Below are 17,268 nucleotides of genomic sequence, written 5' to 3'. Positions count from 1 at the left end.
GGGGGAGAGGCGGTGCAGAGGGGGAGAGGGGGTGCAGGGGGGGAGAGGCGTTGCTGGGGGAGAGGTGGTGCTGGGGAGAGGGGGTGCAGGGGGGAGAGGCGGTGCAGAGGGAGAGAGGGGGTGCAGGGGGGGAGAGGGGGTGCAGGGGGGAGAGGGGGTGCAGGGGGGAGAGGCGGTGCAGGGGGGGAGAGGGGGTGCTGTGGGGGAGAGGGAGTGCAGGGGGGAAGAGGCGGTGCTGGGGGGGAGAGGGGGTGCATGGGGGGAGAGGCGGTGCTGGGGGAGAGGGGGTGCTGGGGGGAGAGGCGGTGCTAAGGGGGAGAGGTGGTGCAGAGGGGGTGCAGGGGGGAGAGGGGGTGCTGGGGGAGAGGGGGTTCAGGGGGGAGAGGGGGTGCAGGAGGGAGAGGGGGTGCAGGGGGAGAGCGGGTACAGGGGGGGAGAGGCGGTGCTGGGGGAGAGGCGGTGCTGGGGGGAGAGGGGGTGCAGGGGGGAGAGGCGGTGCTGTGGGAGAGGGGGTGCAGGGGGAGAGGGGGTGCTGGGGGTGCAGGGGGGGAGAGGCGGTGCAGGGGGGGAGAGGGGGTGCTGGGGAGAGGGGGTGCAGGGGGGGAGAGGGGGTGCAGGGGGGAGAGAAGGGGTGCAGGGGGGAGTGGGGGTGCAGGGGGGAGAGGCGGTGCAGGGGGAGAGGGGGTGCTGTGGGGGAGAGGGAGTGCAGGGGGGCAGAGGCGGTGCTGGGGGGGAGAGGGGGTGCTGGGGGGAGAGGCGGTGCTAAGGGGGAGAGGTGGTGCAGAGGGGGTGCAGGGGGGAGAGGGGGTGCTGTGGGGGAGAGGGAGTGCAGGGGGGGAGAGGCGGTGCTGGGGGGGAGAGGGGGTGCTGGGGGGAGAGGCGGTGCTAAGGGGGAGAGGTGGTGCAGAGGGGGTGCAGGGGGGGAGAGGCGGTGCTGGGGGGAGAGGCGGTGCTGGGGGGAGAGGCGGTGCAGGGGGGGAGAGGGGGTGCAGGGGGGGAGAGGGGATGCAGGGGGGGAGAGGCGGTGCAGAGGGGGAGAGGGGGTGCAGGGGGGGAGAGGCGTTGCTGGGGGAGAGGTGGTGCTGGGGAGAGGGGGTGCAGGGGGGAGAGGCGGTGCAGAGGGAGAGAGGGGGTGCAGGGGGGGAGAGGGGGTGCAGGGGGGAGAGGGGGTGCAGGGGGGAGAGGCGGTGCAGGGGGGGAGAGGGGGTGCTGTGGGGGAGAGGGAGTGCAGGGGGGAAGAGGCGGTGCTGGGGGGGAGAGGGGGTGCATGGGGGGAGAGGCGGTGCTGGGGGAGAGGGGGTGCAGGGGGGGAGAGGCGGTGCAAGGGGGGAGAGGGGGTGCAGGCGAGAGGGGGTGCAGGGGGGAGAGGGGGTGCAGGGGGGGAGAAGCGGTGCAGAGGGGGAGAGGGGATGCAGGAGGGGAGAGGGGGTGCAGGGAGAGAGACGGTGCAGGGGGGAGAGGGGGTGCAGGGGGGGAGAGGCGGTGCTGGGGGAGAGGCGGTGCAGGGGGGGGAGAGGGGGTGTTGTGGGGGAGAGGGGTGCAGGGGGGAGAGGCGGTGCTGGGGGGGAGAGGGGGTGCAGGGGGAGCGGCGGTTCTGGGGGGAGAGGGGGTGCAGGGGGGAGAGGCGGTGCTGGGGGAGAGGGGGTGCTGGGGGGGAGAGGGGGTGCAGGGGGGGGAGAGGGGGTGCTGGGGGGAGAGGCGGTGCTGGGGGGGAGAGGGGGTGCAGGGGGAGAGGCGGTTCTGGGGGGAGAGGGGGTGCAGGGGGGGAGAGGCGGTGCTGGGGGAGAGGGGGTGCTGGGGGGGAGAGGGGGTGCAGGGGGGAGAGGGGGTGCTGGGGGGAGAGGCGGTGCTGGGAGAGAGAAGCGGTGCTGGGGGGAGAGGCGGTGCAGGGGGAGAGAGGGGGTGCTGGGGAGAGGGGGTGCTGGGGGTGAGGGGGTGCAGGGGGGGAGAGGCGGTGCAGGGGGGGAGTGGGAGTGCAGAGGGGGAGAGGGGATGCAGGGGGGGGAGAGGCGGTGCAGGGGGGAGAGGCGGTGCTGGGGGGAGAGGTGGAGCTGGGGGAGAGGGGGTGCAGGGGGGAGAGGGGGTGCAGGAGGGAGAGGGGGTGCAGGGGGAGAGGGGGTACAGGGGGGAGAGGCGGTGCTGGGGGAGAGGCGGTGCTGGGGGGAGAGGGGGTGCAGGGGGGAGAGGCGGTGCTGGGGGAGAGGGGGGTGCAGGGGGAGAGGGGGTGCTGGGGGTGCAGGGGGGGAGAGGCGGTGCAGGGGGGGAGAGGCGGTGCTGGGGAGAGGGGGTGCAGGGGGGAGAGGGGGTGCAGGGGGGAGAGGCGGGGAGAGGGGGTGCAGGGGGGAGAGGGGGTGCAGGGGGGAGAGAGGGGGTGCAGGGGGGAGTGGGGGTGCAGGGGGGAGAGGCGGTGCAGGGGGGAGAGGGGGTGCTGTGGGGGAGAGGGAGTGCAGGGGGGCAGAGGCGGTGCTGGGGGGGAGAGGGGGTGCTGGGGAGAGGGGGTGCTGGGGGTGAGGGGGTGCAGGGGGGGAGAGGCGGTGCACGGGGGGAGTGGGAGTGCAGAGGGGGAGAGGGGATGCAGGGGGGGGAGAGGCGGTGCAGGGGGGGAGAGGCGGTGCTGGGGGGAGAGGTGGAGCTGGGGGAGAGGGGGTGCAGGGGGGAGAGGGGGTGCAGGAGGGAGAGGGGGTGCAGGGGGAGAGGGGGTACAGGGGGGGAGAGGCGTTGCTGGGGGAGAGGCGGTGCTGGGGGGAGAGGGGGTGCAGGGGGGAGAGGCGGTGCTGGGGGAGAGGGGGTGCAGGGGGAGAGGGGGTGCAGGGGGGAGAGGCGGTGCAGGGGGGGAGAGGCGGTGCTGGGGAGAGGGGGTGCAGGGGGGAGAGGGGGTGCAGGGGGGAGAGGCGGGGGAGAGGGGGTGCAGGGGGGAGAGGGGGTGCAGGGGGGAGAGAGGGGGTGCAGGGGGGAGAGGGGGTGCTGTGGGGGAGAGGGAGTGCAGGGGGGCAGAGGCGGTGCTGGGGGGAGAGGGGGTGCTGGGGGGAGAGGCGGTGCTAAGGGGGAGAGGTGGTGCAGAGGGGGTGCAGGGGGGAAGAGGCGGTGCAGGGGGGAGAGGGAGTGCAGGGGGGGAGAGGCGGTGCTGGGGGGAGAGGGGGTGCAGGGGGGGAGAGGGGGTGCAGGGGGGGAGAGGCGGTGCTGGGGGGAGAGGCGGTGCTAGGGGGAGAGGCGGTGCAGGGGGGGAGAGGGGGTGCAGGGGGGGAGAGGGGATGCAGGGGGGGAGAGGCGGTGCAGAGGGGGAGAGGGGGTGCAGGGGGGGAGAGGCGTTGCTGGGGGAGAGGTGGTGCTGGGGGAGAGGGGGTGCAGGGGGGAGAGGCGGTGCAGAGGGGGAGAGGGGGTGCAGGGGGGGAGAGGGGGTGCAGGGGGGGAGAGGGTGTGCAGTGGGGAGAGGCGGTGCAGGGGGGGAGAGGGGGTGCTGTGGGGGAGAGGGAGTGCAGGGGGGAGAGGCGGTGCTGGGGGGGAGAGGGGGTGCATGGGGGGAGAGGCGGTGCTGGGGGAGAGGGGGTGCAGGGGGGGAGAGGCGGTGCAAGGGGGGAGAGGGGGTGCAGGCGAGAGGGGGTGCAGGGGGAGAGGGGGTGCAGGGGGGGAGAGGCGGTGCAGGGGGGAGAGGGGATGCAGGAGGGGAGAGGGTGCAGGGGGGAGAGGCGGTGCAGGGGGGAGAGGGGGTGCAGGGGGGGAGAGGCGGTGCAGAGGGGGAGAGGGGATGCAGGAGGGGAGAGGCGGTGCAGGGGGGAGAGGGGGTGCAGGGGAGAGGCGGTGCTGGGGGAGAGGCGGTGCAGGGGGGGAGAGGGGGTGCTGTGGGGGAGAGGGGTGCAGGGGGGGAGAGGCGGTGCTGGGGGGGAGAGGGGTGCAGGGGGAGAGGCGGTTCTGGGGGGAGAGGGGGTGCAGGGGGGGGAGAGGCGGTGCTGGGGGAGAGGGGGTGCTGGGGGGGAGAGGGGGTGCAGGGGGGGAGAGGGGGTGCTGGGGGGAGAGGCGGTTCTGGGAGAGAGAAGCGGTGCTGGGGGGAGGGGCGGTGCAGGGGGAGAGAGGGGGTGCTGGGGAGAGGGGGTGCTGGGGGAGAGGGGGTGCAGGGGGGGAGAGGCGGTGCAGGGGGAGAGGGGGTACAGGGGAGAGGCGCTGCAGGGGGGGAGAGGGGGTGCTGGGGGGGAGAGGGGGTGCAGGGGGGGAGAGGGGGTGCTGGGGGGAGAGGCGGTTCTGGGAGAGAGAAGCGGTGCTGGGGGGAGAGGCGGGGCAGGGGGAGAGAGGGGGTGCTGGGGAGAGGGGGTGCTGGGGAGAGGGGGTGCAGGGGGGGAGAGGCGGTGCAGGGGGGGAGTGGGAGTGCAGAGGGGGAGAGGGGATGCAGGGGGGGGGAGAGGCGGTGCAGGGGGGGAGAGGGGGTGCAGAGGGGGAGATGGGATGAAGGGGGGGAGAGGCGGTGCAGGGGGGGAGAGGCGGTGCTGGGGGGAGAGGCGGTGCTGGAGGAGAGGAGGTGCTGGGGGCAGAGGGGGTGCAGGGGGAGGGGGTGCAGGGGGGAAAGGGGGTGCATAGGGGGAGAAGCGGTGCAGGGGGGAGAGGCGGTGCAGGGGGGGAGAGGGGGTGCAGGGGGGGAGAGGGGGTGCTGTGGGGAGAGGGAGTGCAGGGGGGAGAGGGGGTGCAGGGGGGAGAGGCGGTGCTGGGGGAGTGGCGGTGCAGGGGGGGAGAGGGGGTGCCGGGGGGAGAGGGGGTGCAGGGGGAAGAGGCGGTGCTGGGGGAGAGGCGGTGCAGGGGGGGAGAGGGGGTGCTGTGGGGGAGAGGGAGTGCAGGGGGGGAGAGGCGGTGCTGGGGGGAGAGGCGATGCAGGGGGGAGAGGGGGAGCTGGGGAGAGGGGGTGCTGGGGGAGAGGGGGTGCAGGGGGGGAGAGGCGGTGCAGGGGGGGAGTGGGAGTGCAGAGGGGGAGAGGGGATGCAGGGGGGGGGAGAGGCGGTGCAGGGGGGGAGAGGGGGTGCAGAGGGGGAGATGGGATGAAGGGGGGGAGAGGCGGTGCAGGGGGGGAGAGGCGGTGCTGGGGGGAGAGGCGGTGCTGGAGGAGAGGAGGTGCTGGGGGCAGAGGGGGTGCAGGGGGAGGGGGTGCAGGGGGGAAAGGGGGTGCATAGGGGGAGAAGCGGTGCAGGGGGGAGAGGCGGTGCAGGGGGGGAGAGGGGGTGCAGGGGGGGAGAGGGGGTGCTGTGGGGGAGAGGGAGTGCAGGGGGGAGAGGGGGTGCAGGGGGGAGAGGCGGTGCTGGGGGAGTGGCGGTGCAGGGGGGGAGAGGGGGTGCAGGGGGGAGAGGGGGTGCAGGGGGAAGAGGCGGTGCTGGGGGAGAGGCGGTGCAGGGGGGGAGAGGGGGTGCTGTGGGGGAGAGGGAGTGCAGGGGGGGAGAGGCGGTGCTGGGGGGAGAGGCGATGCAGGGGGGAGAGGGGGAGCTGGGGAGAGGGGGTGCTGGGGGAGAGGGGGTGCAGGGGGGGAGAGGCGGTGCAGGGGGGGAGAGGCGGTGCAGGGGGGGAGAGGCGGTGCTGGGGGGAGAGGCGGTGCTGGGTGAGAGGCGGTGCAGGGGGGAGAGGCGGTGCTGGGGGGAGAGGTGGTGCTGGGGGGAGAGGGGGTGCAGGGGGGGAGAGGCGGTGCAGAGGGGGAGAGGGGATGCAGGAGGGGAGAGGGGGTGCAGGGGGAGCGGCGGTGCTGGGGGAGAGGCAGTGCAGGGGGGGAGAGGGGGTGCTGTGGGGGAGAGGGGTGCAGGGGGGGAGAGGCGGTGCTGGGGGGGAGAGGGGGTGCAGGGGGAGAGGCGGTTCTGGGGGGAGAGGGGGTGCAGGGGGGGAGAGGCGGTGCTGGGGGAGAGGGGGTGCTGGGGGGGAGAGGGGGTGCAGGGGGGGAGAGGGGGTGCTGGGGGGAGAAGCGGTGCAGGGGGGAGAGGCGGTGCAGGGGGGAGAGGGGGTGCAGAGGGGGAGAGGGGATGAAGGGGGGGGAGAGGCGGTGCAGGGGGGGAGAGGCGGTACTGGGGGGAGAGGCGGTGCTGGGGGAGAGGAGGTGCTGGGGGAGAGGTGGTGCTGGGGGAGAGGGGGTACAGGGGGGAGAGGGGGTGCAGGGGGAGAGGGGGTACAGGGGGAGAGGCGCTGCAGGGGGGGAGAGGGGGTGCTGTGGAGAGGGGGTGCAGGGGGAGAGGGGGTGCAGGGGGAGAAGAGGAGAGGGGGTGCAGGGGGGAGAGGGGGTGCAGAGGGGGAGAAGCGGTGCAGGGGGGAGAGGCGGTGCAGGGGGGAGAGGGGGTGCAGGGGGGGAGAGGGGGTGCTGTGGGGGAGAGGGAGTGCAGGGGGGAGAGGGGGTGCAGGGGGGAGAGGCGGTGCTGGGGGAGTGGCGGTGCAGGGGGGGAGAGGGGGTGCAGGGGGAAGAGGCGGTGCTGGGGGAGAGGCGGTGCAGGGGGGGAGAGGGGGTGCTGTGGGGGAGAGGGAGTGCAGGGGGGGAGAGGCGGTGCTGGGGGGAGAGGCGATGCAGGGGGGAGAGGGGGAGCTGGGGGAGTGGCGGTGCAGGGGGGGAGAGGCGGTGCAGGGGGAGAGGGGGTGCAGGGGGGGAGAGGGGGTGCTGTGGGGGAGAGGGAGTGCAGGGGGGGAGAGGCGGTGCTGGGGGGAGAGGCGATGCAGGGGGGAGAGGGGGAGCTGGGGAGAGGGGGTGCTGGGGGAGAGGGGGTGCAGGGGGGGAGAGGCGGTGCAGGGGGGGAGAGGCGGTGCAGGGGGGGAGAGGCGGTGCTGGGGGGAGAGGCGGTGCTGGGTGAGAGGCGGTGCAGGGGGGAGAGGCGGTGCTGGGGGGAGAGGTGGTGCTGGGGGGAGAGGGGGTGCAGGGGGGGAGAGGCGGTGCAGAGGGGGAGAGGGGATGCAGGAGGGGAGAGGGGGTGCAGGGGGAGCGGCGGTGCTGGGGGAGAGGCAGTGCAGGGGGGGAGAAGGGGTGCTGTGGGGGAGAGGGGTGCAGGGGGGGGAGAGGCGGTGCTGGGGGGGAGAGGGGGTGCAGGGGAGAGGCGGTTCTGGGGGAGAGAAGCGGTGCTGGGGGGAGAGGCGGTGCAGGGGGAGAGAGGGGGTGCTGGGGAGAGGGGGTGCTGGGGGAGAGGGGGTGCAGGGGGGGAGAGGCGGTGCAGGGGGGAGTGGGAGTGCAGAGGGGGAGAGGGGATGCAGGGGGGGGAGAGGCGGTGCAGGGGGGGAGAGGGGGTGCAGAGGGGGAGAGGGGATGAAGGGGGGGGGAGAGGCGGTGCAGGGGGGGAGAGGCGGGTACTGGGGGGAGAGGCGGTGCTGGGGGAGAGGAGGTGCTGGGGGAGAGGTGGTGCTGGGGGAGAGGGGGTACAGGGGGGAGAGGGGGTGCAGGGGGAGAGGGGGTACAGGGGGAGAGGCGCTGCAGGGGGGGAGAGGGGGTGCTGTGGAGAGGGGGTGCAGGGGGAGAGGGGGTGCAGGGGGAGAAGGGGAGAGGGGGTGCAGGGGGGAGAGGGGGTGCAGAGGGGGAGAAGCGGTGCAGGGGGGAGAGGCGGTGCAGGGGGGAGAGGGGGTGCAGGGGGGGAGATGGGGTGCTGTGGGGGAGAGGGAGTGCAGGGGGGAGAGGGGGTGCAGGGGGGAGAGGCGGTGCTGGGGGAGTGGCGGTGCAGGGGGGGAGAGGGGGTGCAGGGGGAAGAGGCGGTGCTGGGGGAGAGGCGGTGCAGGGGGGGAGAGGGGGTGCTGTGGGGGAGAGGGAGTGCAGGGGGGGAGAGGCGGTGCTGGGGGGAGAGGCGATGCAGGGGGGAGAGGGGGAGCTGGGGGAGTGGCGGTGCAGGGGGGGAGAGGGGGTGCAGGGGGAGAGGGGGTGCAGGGGGAAGAGGCGGTGCTGGGGGAGAGGCGGTGCAGGGGGGGAGAGGGGGTGCTGTGGGGGAGAGGGAGTGCAGGGGGGGAGAGGCGGTGCTGGGGGGAGAGGCGATGCAGGGGGGAGAGGGGGAGCTGGGGAGAGGGGGTGCTGGGGGAGAGGGGGTGCAGGGGGGGAGAGGCGGTGCAGGGGGGGAGAGGCGGTGCTGGGGGGAGAGGCGGTGCTGGGTGAGAGGCGGTGCAGGGGGGAGAGGCGGTGCTGGGGGGAGAGGTGGTGCTGGGGGGAGAGGGGGTGCAGGGGGGAGAGGGGGTGCAGGGGGGAGAGGGGGTGCAGGGGGAGAGGGGGTACAGGGGGGAGAGGTGGTGCAGGGTGGGAGAGGGGGTGCTGGGGAGAGGGGGTGCAGGGGGGGAGAGGGAGTGCAGGGGGGAGAGGCGGTGCAGGGGGGAGAGGGAGTGCAGGGGTAGAGGGGGTACAGGGGGGGAGAAGCGGTGCAAGGTGGGAGAGAGGGAGTGCAGGGGGGAGAGGGGGTGCAGGGGGGAGAGGGAGTGCAGAGGGGAGAGGCGGTGCTGGGGGAGAGGCGGTGCAGGGGGGGAGAGGGGGTGCAGGGGGGAGAGGAGGTGCAGGGGGGAGAGGCGGTGCTGGGGGAGAGGGGTGCAGGGGGGGAGAGGGGGTGCAGGGGGGAGAGGAGGTGCAGGGGGGAGAGGCGGTGCTGGGGGAGAGGGGTGCAGGGGGGAGGTGGGGTGCAGGGGGTAGAGGGGGTGCAGGGGGGAGAGGCGGTGCTGGGGGAGAGGCGGTGCAGGGGGGGAGAGGGGGTGCAGGGGGTAGAGGGGGTGCAGGGGGGAGAGGTGGTGCTGGGGGAGAGGCGGTGCAGGGGGGGAGAGGGTGCTGTGGGGGAGAGGGAGTGCAGGGGGGGAGAGGCGGTGCTGGGGGGAGAGGTGGTGCAGGGGGGAGAGGGGGTGCAGGGGGGAGAGGGGGTGCAGGGGGGGAGAGGCGGTGCTGGGGGAGAGGCAGTGCAGGGGGAGAGGGGGTGCAGGGGGGAGAGGCGGTGCTGGGGGAGAGGGGGTGCAGGGGGGAGAGGCGGTGCTGGGGGTGAGAGGGGGTGCTGGGGAGAGGGGGTGAGAGGGGGTGCTGGGGAGAGGGGGTGCAGGGGGGGAGAGGCGGTGCAGGGGGGGAGAGGCGGTGCAGGGGGGGAGAGGGGGGGAGAGGGGATGCAGGGGGGGAGAGGCGGTGCAGGGGGGGAGAGGCGTTGCTGGGGGGAGAGGTGGTGCTGGGGGAGAGGGGGTGCAGGGGGGAGAGTGGGTGCAGGGGGAGAGGGGGTACAGGGGGTGAGAGGCGGTGCTGGGGGATAGGCGGTGCTGGGGGGAGAGGGGGTGCAGGGGGGGAGAGGCGGTGCAGGGGGGGGAGAGAGGGTGCTGGGGAGAGGGGGTGCAGGGGGGGAGAAGGGGTGCTGGGGGAGAGGGGGTGCGTGGGGGGGAGAGGGGGTGCAGGGGGGGAGAGGCGGTGCAGGGGGGGAGCGGCGGTGCAGGGGGGGAGAGGGGGTGCAGGGGGGGAGAGGGGGTGCAGGGGGGGAGAGGCGGGATGGTCCCCAGGGCTGTGAGTGGGGGGCAGTGACTGAGCTTTCCTTGTTCACCCACCACAGGACGTGGCGACCAGAAGCCAAGTCTGCGACTACAGGCTGCACTCTGCCCCCGTCACCGAGTGCTGCCTCAGCCCCGACAATCAAAGGTGATTATCCAACAGCCCATCTGCCAGCTCACCCCTTCCACACACAGGCTCCGGTGCACAGGCTGCTCTACACCGCACTGCACATGGCCACCCATCCCACTGGTGGGTGCACCCACCCCTCACCCACCCACCCCATCCCACCCCTCACCCACCCACACCCACCCACCCCACCCCTCACCCACCCACACCCACACCTGCTCCTCACCCGCTCCTCACCCGCCCCTTACCAACCCACACCCACCCCTCACCCAACCTCACCCACCCACACCCTCACCCACCCACCCCATCCCACCCCTCACCCACCCACACCCACACCCTCACCTGCTCCTCACCCGCTCCTCACCCGCCCCTTACCAACCCACACCCACCCCACACCACACCCACCCCACACCTCACCCACTCACACCCACCCTCACTCACCCCACAGCCGCTCCTCACCCGCCCCTTACCAACCCACACCCACCCCACCCCACACCTCACCCACTCACACCCAACCTCACTCACCCCACAGCCGCTCCTCACCCGCACCTTACCCACCCCACAACTGTTTGCGATGTGCCAGCACTGGATCACTGGAGCTGTTTCATCAGCTTTTGGCTTAAGAACCAGCCTGACCCCGCTTTTGTGTTCCACCCGCAGACTGTTCACCTCCTCCTGGGACAAATCGCTGAAGGCATGGGATGTTGAAACGGGCAAAGTTCTGGTAGGCGTTTGTTCAGAATCCACACCAGTTACAACTCCCATTACACATGTACACACCTAGTTCATCATCTCTCAGCAATGCCTAAAGTAGAGACGCATCTCCTCACTCTCGCCAGAAGTAAAATACCGCAGATGGTGAACATCTGAAATAATAGCCAGCGGGGAGATTTAGATCCGATTAGTTTATTGTCCCATGTACCGGAATGCCATGAAACTCCTTGCTCACATCAAGCTCACAGACAGGAACGATAAACAGAGCAACCAATGCAAAGCAGCAGGATGGTGCAAGTGTAGTGGTCCATGAGCAGCTGAGGCAGAGTGACGCAGCGGGCAGAGTGACTGCTTCAGGGCCTGGGGGCGGTCAACGGGGCTGAGGAGGGATGGGTGAGCGGATTGGACATCTTGCCATGGGAGTGGGTGGGCAGGAGGATTGGAAGGGAGATGGTTGGGCGGGACAGCAGAGGTCAGCGGGCTGAATGGCCTCTGCTGGGCCGGGCCTGAGTAATCGGCTTTGTCCCCCTCAGTGGGCAGCCGTTCACCACCGCCCCCTGACCTGCTGCCACATCTCCTTCGACGGGCGGCACGTGGTGTGTGGGAGCGACATCAACAACGCCGTCTACATCCGAGCGGCCGACTCCGGTACCCCCATCGCCAGCCTGCAGGGTAGGGGGAGGGCCGGGGAGGGGAGGGGAGGGGCGGGCCGGGCCGGGGAGAGGGGAGGGGAGGGGAGGGGCGGGCCGGGCCGGGGAGAGGGGAGGGGCGGGCCGGGGGGAGGGGAGGGGAGGGGAGGGGCGGGCCGGGCCGGGGAGAGGGGAGGGGAGGGGAGGGGCGGGCCGGGCCGGGGAGAGGGGAGGGGCGGGGCGGGCCGGGGGGAGGGGAGGGGAGGGGCGGGCCGGGCCGGGGAGAGGGGAGGGGCGGGCCGGGGGGGAGGGGAGGGGAGGGGCGGGGGGGAGGGGCGGGGGGGAGGGCCGGGGGGAGGGGAAGGCCGGGGGGAGGGGCGGGCCGGGGGGGAGGGCGAGTGGATGGGGCGGGCCGGGGGAGGGGCGAGCCTGGGGGGAGGGGAGGGCCGAGGGGAGGGGCGGGCCAGGGGGATGGGGGTGAGGGGCGGGCTGGGGGGGGAGGGGCGGGGCGGGGAGAGGGGCGGGGCGGGGTTAGGGGAGGGGCGAGGAGAGGGGGAGAGTGGGGGGGGGTTAGGGCTGGTCTGGGGGGTGGGGTAGGGCGGGTCTGGGGGGTGGGGTAGGGCGGGTCTGGGGGGTGGGGTAGGGCGGGTCTGGGGGGTGGGGTAGGGCGGGTCTGGGGGGTGGGGTAGGGCGGGTCTGGGGGGTGGGGTAGGGCGGGTCTGGGGGGTGGGGTAGGGGGGTCTGGGGGGTGGGGTAGGGCGGGTGTGGGAGTCGGGCGGGTGAGGGGCGGGAGGGGAGAGCGGTGGGGTAGGGTGGGTGGGGGAACGAGAGTGGGGGGGTAGGCCTTGAGGAGGGGAGGGAAGGTGAGGGAGGGGGAAGCGGAGAACGTGAGAGGTGGGAATGCACCAGAGCCAGGGGAGACGGAGAGCGGAGGGGACAGGGTCGGAGCGTTGGGGCTGGAGGATAGCGGTGGAGGTAGGAGGGATAGAGGCGCTGGTGGGTAGGGGAAGGGGAGGGATTGCCACTGTCCCTGCCCATCGCTGTCACCCGCTCTACCTTCACCGCCCCTCCCCGTCCACACAGCCGCGACCCACACCCCCCCCAACCTGCCCCCACCCATCCCGTCTACACCCCCCCATCTTGCCCCCCCACCCATGCCGTCCACACCCCCCAACCTGCCCCACCCCCACTGTCCCGTCCACACCCCCAACCTGCCCCCCCCATCCTGCCCCCCCCACCTCCCCCCAACCTGCCCCCCCCACCCGTCCCGTCCACACCCCCAACCTGCCCCACCCTTACCGTCCCGTCCACACCCCCAACCTTCCCCACCCCCACCTTCCCCCAACCTGCCCCACCCCCACCCCGCCCCCTCCCGCCCCACCCTGCGCTCCACGCTCCGTGAGTGTGCGGCGATACCCGGGTACATGTGGAGCGTCTCGGCACAGAGCAACATGGCGGCACGGTGACCCGCTGCCGGTTCAGCCCAGACGGACAGCGCGTCGCCTCTACATCCTGTGACCGCACAGCACGGATTTGGGACATGCTGACCCATCGCACCACCATGACCCTGCAGAGGTAGGCACCGCACCGCTGTGGAGGGGCAGGGGGTGGGGCAGTGGGGGGCAGGGGGAAGTGGAGGGGTGGGTGGGCAGGGGGACGTGGAGGGGTGGGGGGGCAGTGGGAAGTGGAGGGGTGGGGGGGGGCAGTGGGAGGGCAGGGGCAGTGGGAAGTGGAGGGGTGGGGGCAGAGGGAGGTGGGGGGCAGTGGGGGAGCAGGGGGCAGTGGGAAGTGGGGGGGGTGGGGTGCAGTGGGGGAGCAGGGGGCAGTGGGAAGTGGAGGGGTGGGGGGCAGTGGGAAGTGGAGGGGTGGGGCAGTGGGAGGGCGGGGCAGTGGGAAGTGGAGGGGTGGGGGCAGAGGGAGGTGGGGGGCAATGGGGGAGCAGGGGGCAGTGGGAAGTGGAGGGGTGAGGGGGAAGTGGAGGGGTGGAGGGGCAGGGGGCAGTGGGAAGTGGAGGGGTGGGAGGCAGTGGGAAATGGAGGGGTGGGGGGGCAGGGGGCAGTGGGAAGTGGAGGGGTGGGGGGCAGGGGGCAATGGGAAGTGGAGGGGTGGGGGGGCAGGGGGCAGTGGGAAGTGGAGGGGTGGGGGGGCAGGGGCAGTGGGAAGTAGAGGGGTGGGGGGGCAGGGGGCAGTGGGAAGTGGAGGGAGGGCAGGGGGCAGTGGGAAGTAGAGGGGTGGGGGGCAGGGGGCAGTGGGAAGTAGAGGGGCTGGGGGCAGTGGGAAGTAGAGGGGTGGGGGGGCAGGGGGCAGGGGGCAGTGGGAAGTGGAGGAGTGGGGGGGGCAGGGGGCAGTGGGAAGTGGAGGGGTGGGGGCAGTGGGGGAGCAGGGGGAAGTGGAGGGATGGGGGCGGTGGGAACTGGAGGGGTGGGTGGGCATTGGGGGGGGCAGGGGGCAGTGGGAAGTGGAGGGGTGGGAGGCAGTGGGAAATGGAGGGGTGGCGGGCAGTGGGGGGGCAGGGGGCAGTGGGAAGTGGAGGGGTGGGGGCAGTGGGAAGTGGAGGGGTGGGGGCAGTGGGAAGTGGAGGGGTGGGGGCAGTGGGGGGCAGTGGGAAGTGGAGGGGTGGGGGGCAGTGGGCAGTGGAAGGTGGGGTGGTGGGTGGGCAGTGGAGGGGTGGGGGCAGTGGGAAGTGGAGGGGTGGGGGGCAGTGGGGAATGGAGGGGTGGCGGGCAGTGGGAGGGCAGGGGGCAGTGGGAAGTGGAGGGGTGGGAGGCAGTGGGGAATGGAGGGGTGGCGGGCAGTGGGGGGGCAGGGGGCAGTGGGAAGTGGAGGGGTGGGGGGCAGGGGGGAGTGGGAAGTGGAGGGGTGGGGGCAGGGGTGGGGGCCATGGGGTGGGGCAGGGGGTGGGAGGCAGTGCGGGGCAGTTGAGAGCAGGGGGCAGGGGGAAGTGAAGGGGCAGAGGGAAGTGGAGGGGCAGGGAGTGGGGGCAGTGGAAGGGCAGTGGACAGTGGGAAGTGGAGGGGCAGGGGATGGGGGGCAGTGGAGGGCAGGGGTTGGGGGCCTGTACGGGGCAAGGTGTGTTGGTCAGCATGCTGTGGTTAGTATAGGGTGAGCTGCGTTGGGCAGTGGTCAGTATTGGGCAAGGTGCAGTGGTCAATATGACTGCACATTACCCCATACTGCCCACTGCACCTTGCCCCATACTGACCACTGCACCTTGCCCCATACTGGCCACTGCACCTTACCCTGTACTGCCCACTGCACCTTGCCCCATACTGACCACTGCACCTTACCCTGTACTGCCCACTGCACCTTGCCCCATACTGACCACTGCACCTTGCCCTGTACTGACCACTGCACCTTGCCCCATACTGACCACTGCACCTTGCCCTGTACTGACCACTGCACCTTACCCTGTACTGCCCACTGCACCTTGCCCTACTGCCCACTGCACCTTGCCCCCTACTGCCCACTGCACCTTGCCCCCTACTGCCCACTACCCACTGCACCTTGCCCCATACTGACCACTGCACCTTACCCTGTACTGCCCACTGCACCTTGCCCCATACTGACCACTGCCCACTGCACCTTGCCCCATACTGACCACTGCACCTTGCCCCGTACTGACCACTGCACCTTACCCTGTACTGACCACTGCACCTTACCCTGTACTGAAGACTGCACCTTGCCCCATACTGACCACTGCCCACTGCACCTTGCCCCCTACTGACCATTGCACCTTGCCCCATACTGACCACTGCACCTTGCCCCCTACAGACCACTGCACCTTGCCCCATACTGACCACTGCCCACTGCACCTTGCCCCATACTGACCACTGCACCTTGCCCTGTACTGCCCACTGCACCTTGCCCCATACTGACCACTGCACCTTGCCCTGTACTGCCCACTGCACCTTGCCCCATACTGCCCACTGCACCTTACCCTGTACTGACCACTGCACCTTGCCCCATACTGACCACTGTCCACTGCACCTTGCCCCATACTGCCCACTGCACCTTGCCCCATACTGACCACTGCACCTTGCCCTGTACTGCCCACTGCAACTTGCCCCATACTGACCACTGCACCTTACCCTGTACTGCCCACTGCACTTTGCCCCATACTGACCACTGCACCTTGTCCCGTACTGCCCACTGCACCTTGCCCCGTACTGACCACTGCCCACTGCACCTTGCCCCGTACTGACCACTGCATCTTGCCCCATACTGACCACTGCACCTTGCCCCATACTGACCACTGCACCTTGCCCCATACTGACCACTGCCCACTGCACCTTGCCCCCTACTGACCACTGCACCTTGCCCCATACTGACCACTGCACCTTGCCCCATACTGACCACTGCACCTTGCCCCATACTGCCTACTGCACCTTGCCCTGTACTGCCCACTGCACCTTGCAGGGAATCATGTTTTGTGCAAGGTAAAGCCAGCAAAGTCCCATCAGCATAGTCACCAGTGAGGTAGATAGTAGTTCAACACTGCTCTCTGGTTGTGGTAGGATGATTCAATTGCCTGATAACAGCTGGGAAGAAATTGTCCCTTAATATGGAGGTGTGCGTTTTCACACTTCTATAACTTTTGCCTGATGGGAGAGGGGAGAAGAGGGAGTGGCCAGGGTGCGAGCTCCTTGATTATGATGCTGGCCTTACCGAGGCAGGGTGAGATATAAATGGAATCAATGGAAGGGAGACACAAAATGCTGGAGTAACTCAGCAGGTTAGGCAGCATCTCTGGACAGAAGGAATGGGTGATGTTTCGGGTGGAGACCCTTCTTCACACTGATCTAGACTAAAAGGGAGGTTGGTTTGAGTGATGGTCTGGGCTGTGTCCATATTTTTACTGCAATTTCTTGCGGTCTTGGATGGAGCTGTTCCTAAACCAAGCTGTGATGCATCCTGATAAAATGCTTTCTATGGTGCATCTGTAGAAGTTGGTGAGAGTTATTGCCAAACTTCCTAAGCCTTCTAAGGTCGTTGCTTCAATATGGGTATTGATTGTAGACGTTATGGAGTTCCCCCTCCCCTCCCCCCACTCACCATCAACAATACCACAGTCCCATCTGTGTCATCATTTAAGTTCCTTGGAACCATCATCTCCAGGGGCCTTAAATGGGGGGCCACCATCGACTCCACAGTCAAAAAGGCCCCACAGAGGATGTACTTCCTGCGGCAGCTGTGAAAACACAATCTGCCACAGGCAATGATGGTCCAGTTTTATACTGCCATCACAGAGTCTATCCTCACCTTCTCCATCATGGTCTGGTTTGGCTCAGCCACCAAGCATGACATCTGGAGGCTGCAACGAATCGTTCGATCAGCTGAGAAGATTGTTGGCTGCAACCTTCCCCCCCATTGATGAACTGTACACTGCAAGGGCCAGGAAGTGAGCGGGCAAGATCATCTCTGTCCCCTCTCGCCCTGGCCACAAACTCTTTGAAGCACTTCCATCTGCAAGGCGACTCCAGACTGTCAAAGCCGCCACAGCCAGACATAAAAACAGTTTTTTTCCACGAGCAGTAGCTCAGCTCAATAACCAAAGTCTGTAGCCTCCTTTTGCTCTGGTATTTTATTTCATTCTTCACATGTTTAAACTATAATGTTTTATTTGTAATTGTCTACTGTATATCGTGTTGCACTTGCGAGCAAAACACCAAGGAAAATTCCTTGTTTAGGACAAAGACCCATCATTTATTTGCCTCTGTACTCCACAATTTGAGATTTATAATTTAAAAAATCACATGTGGTTAAAGTGCACATTGTACGATTTCAATTTTTATACATTTTGGTTTCATCATGTAGAAATTACAGCTGTGTTTATACATAGTCCCCCCATTTCAGGGCACCATAATGTTTGGGACACAGCAATGTAATGTACATGAAAGGAGTCTTGTTTAGTATTTTGTTGCATATCCTTTGCATCCAATGACTGCTTGATGTCTGCGATTCATGGACATCACCAGTTGCTGGGTGTCTTCTCTGGTGATGCTCTGCCAGGCCTGTATTGCAGCCATCTTTAGCTTATGCTTGTTTTGGGGGCTAATCTCCTTCAGTTTTCTCTTCAGTATATATAAAGCATGCTCAATTGGGTTCAGATCAGGTGATTGACTTGGCCACTCAAGAATTGACAATTTTTTAGTTTTGAAAAACTCCTTTTTTTGCTTTAGCAGTATGTTTGCGATCATCGTCTTGCAATAGAATGAACTGCCAGCCAATGAATTTTGAGGCATTTGTTTGAACTTGCGCTGCCGTCGCAGCTGCGGCTTGCCTGCAGTCCGTCTGTCTTTTGTGTTTTTTGTTGTTTTTGTCTGAATTGTAGTTTAATATGATGTAGTGTTGTATGTTATGTTTTGGGGGGGGGGGGGT

General features: G+C 69.2%; 1 protein-coding gene across 1 annotated transcript in view; it reads left to right on the top strand.

Annotated features, from left to right (window-relative positions):
* LOC144594880 (uncharacterized) overlaps positions 1-17,268 on the top strand; it is a 50,480-nt gene that overhangs the window by 15,643 nt on the left and 17,569 nt on the right. The window contains exons 3-6 of the mRNA XM_078401803.1: positions 9,483-9,568; positions 10,208-10,271; positions 10,795-10,933; positions 12,336-12,465. Coding sequence (XP_078257929.1) covers positions 9,483-9,568; positions 10,208-10,271; positions 10,795-10,933; positions 12,336-12,465 — 419 coding nt within the window. The remainder of the gene's footprint in view (positions 1-9,482; positions 9,569-10,207; positions 10,272-10,794; positions 10,934-12,335; positions 12,466-17,268) is intronic.

This window comes from Rhinoraja longicauda, chromosome 6 (assembly GCF_053455715.1).
Source record: "Rhinoraja longicauda isolate Sanriku21f chromosome 6, sRhiLon1.1, whole genome shotgun sequence".
NCBI lineage: Eukaryota > Metazoa > Chordata > Chondrichthyes > Rajiformes > Arhynchobatidae > Rhinoraja > Rhinoraja longicauda.
The sequence above is the reverse complement of the archived record's forward strand: the minus strand, read 5'-3'. Positions and strand labels throughout refer to the sequence as shown.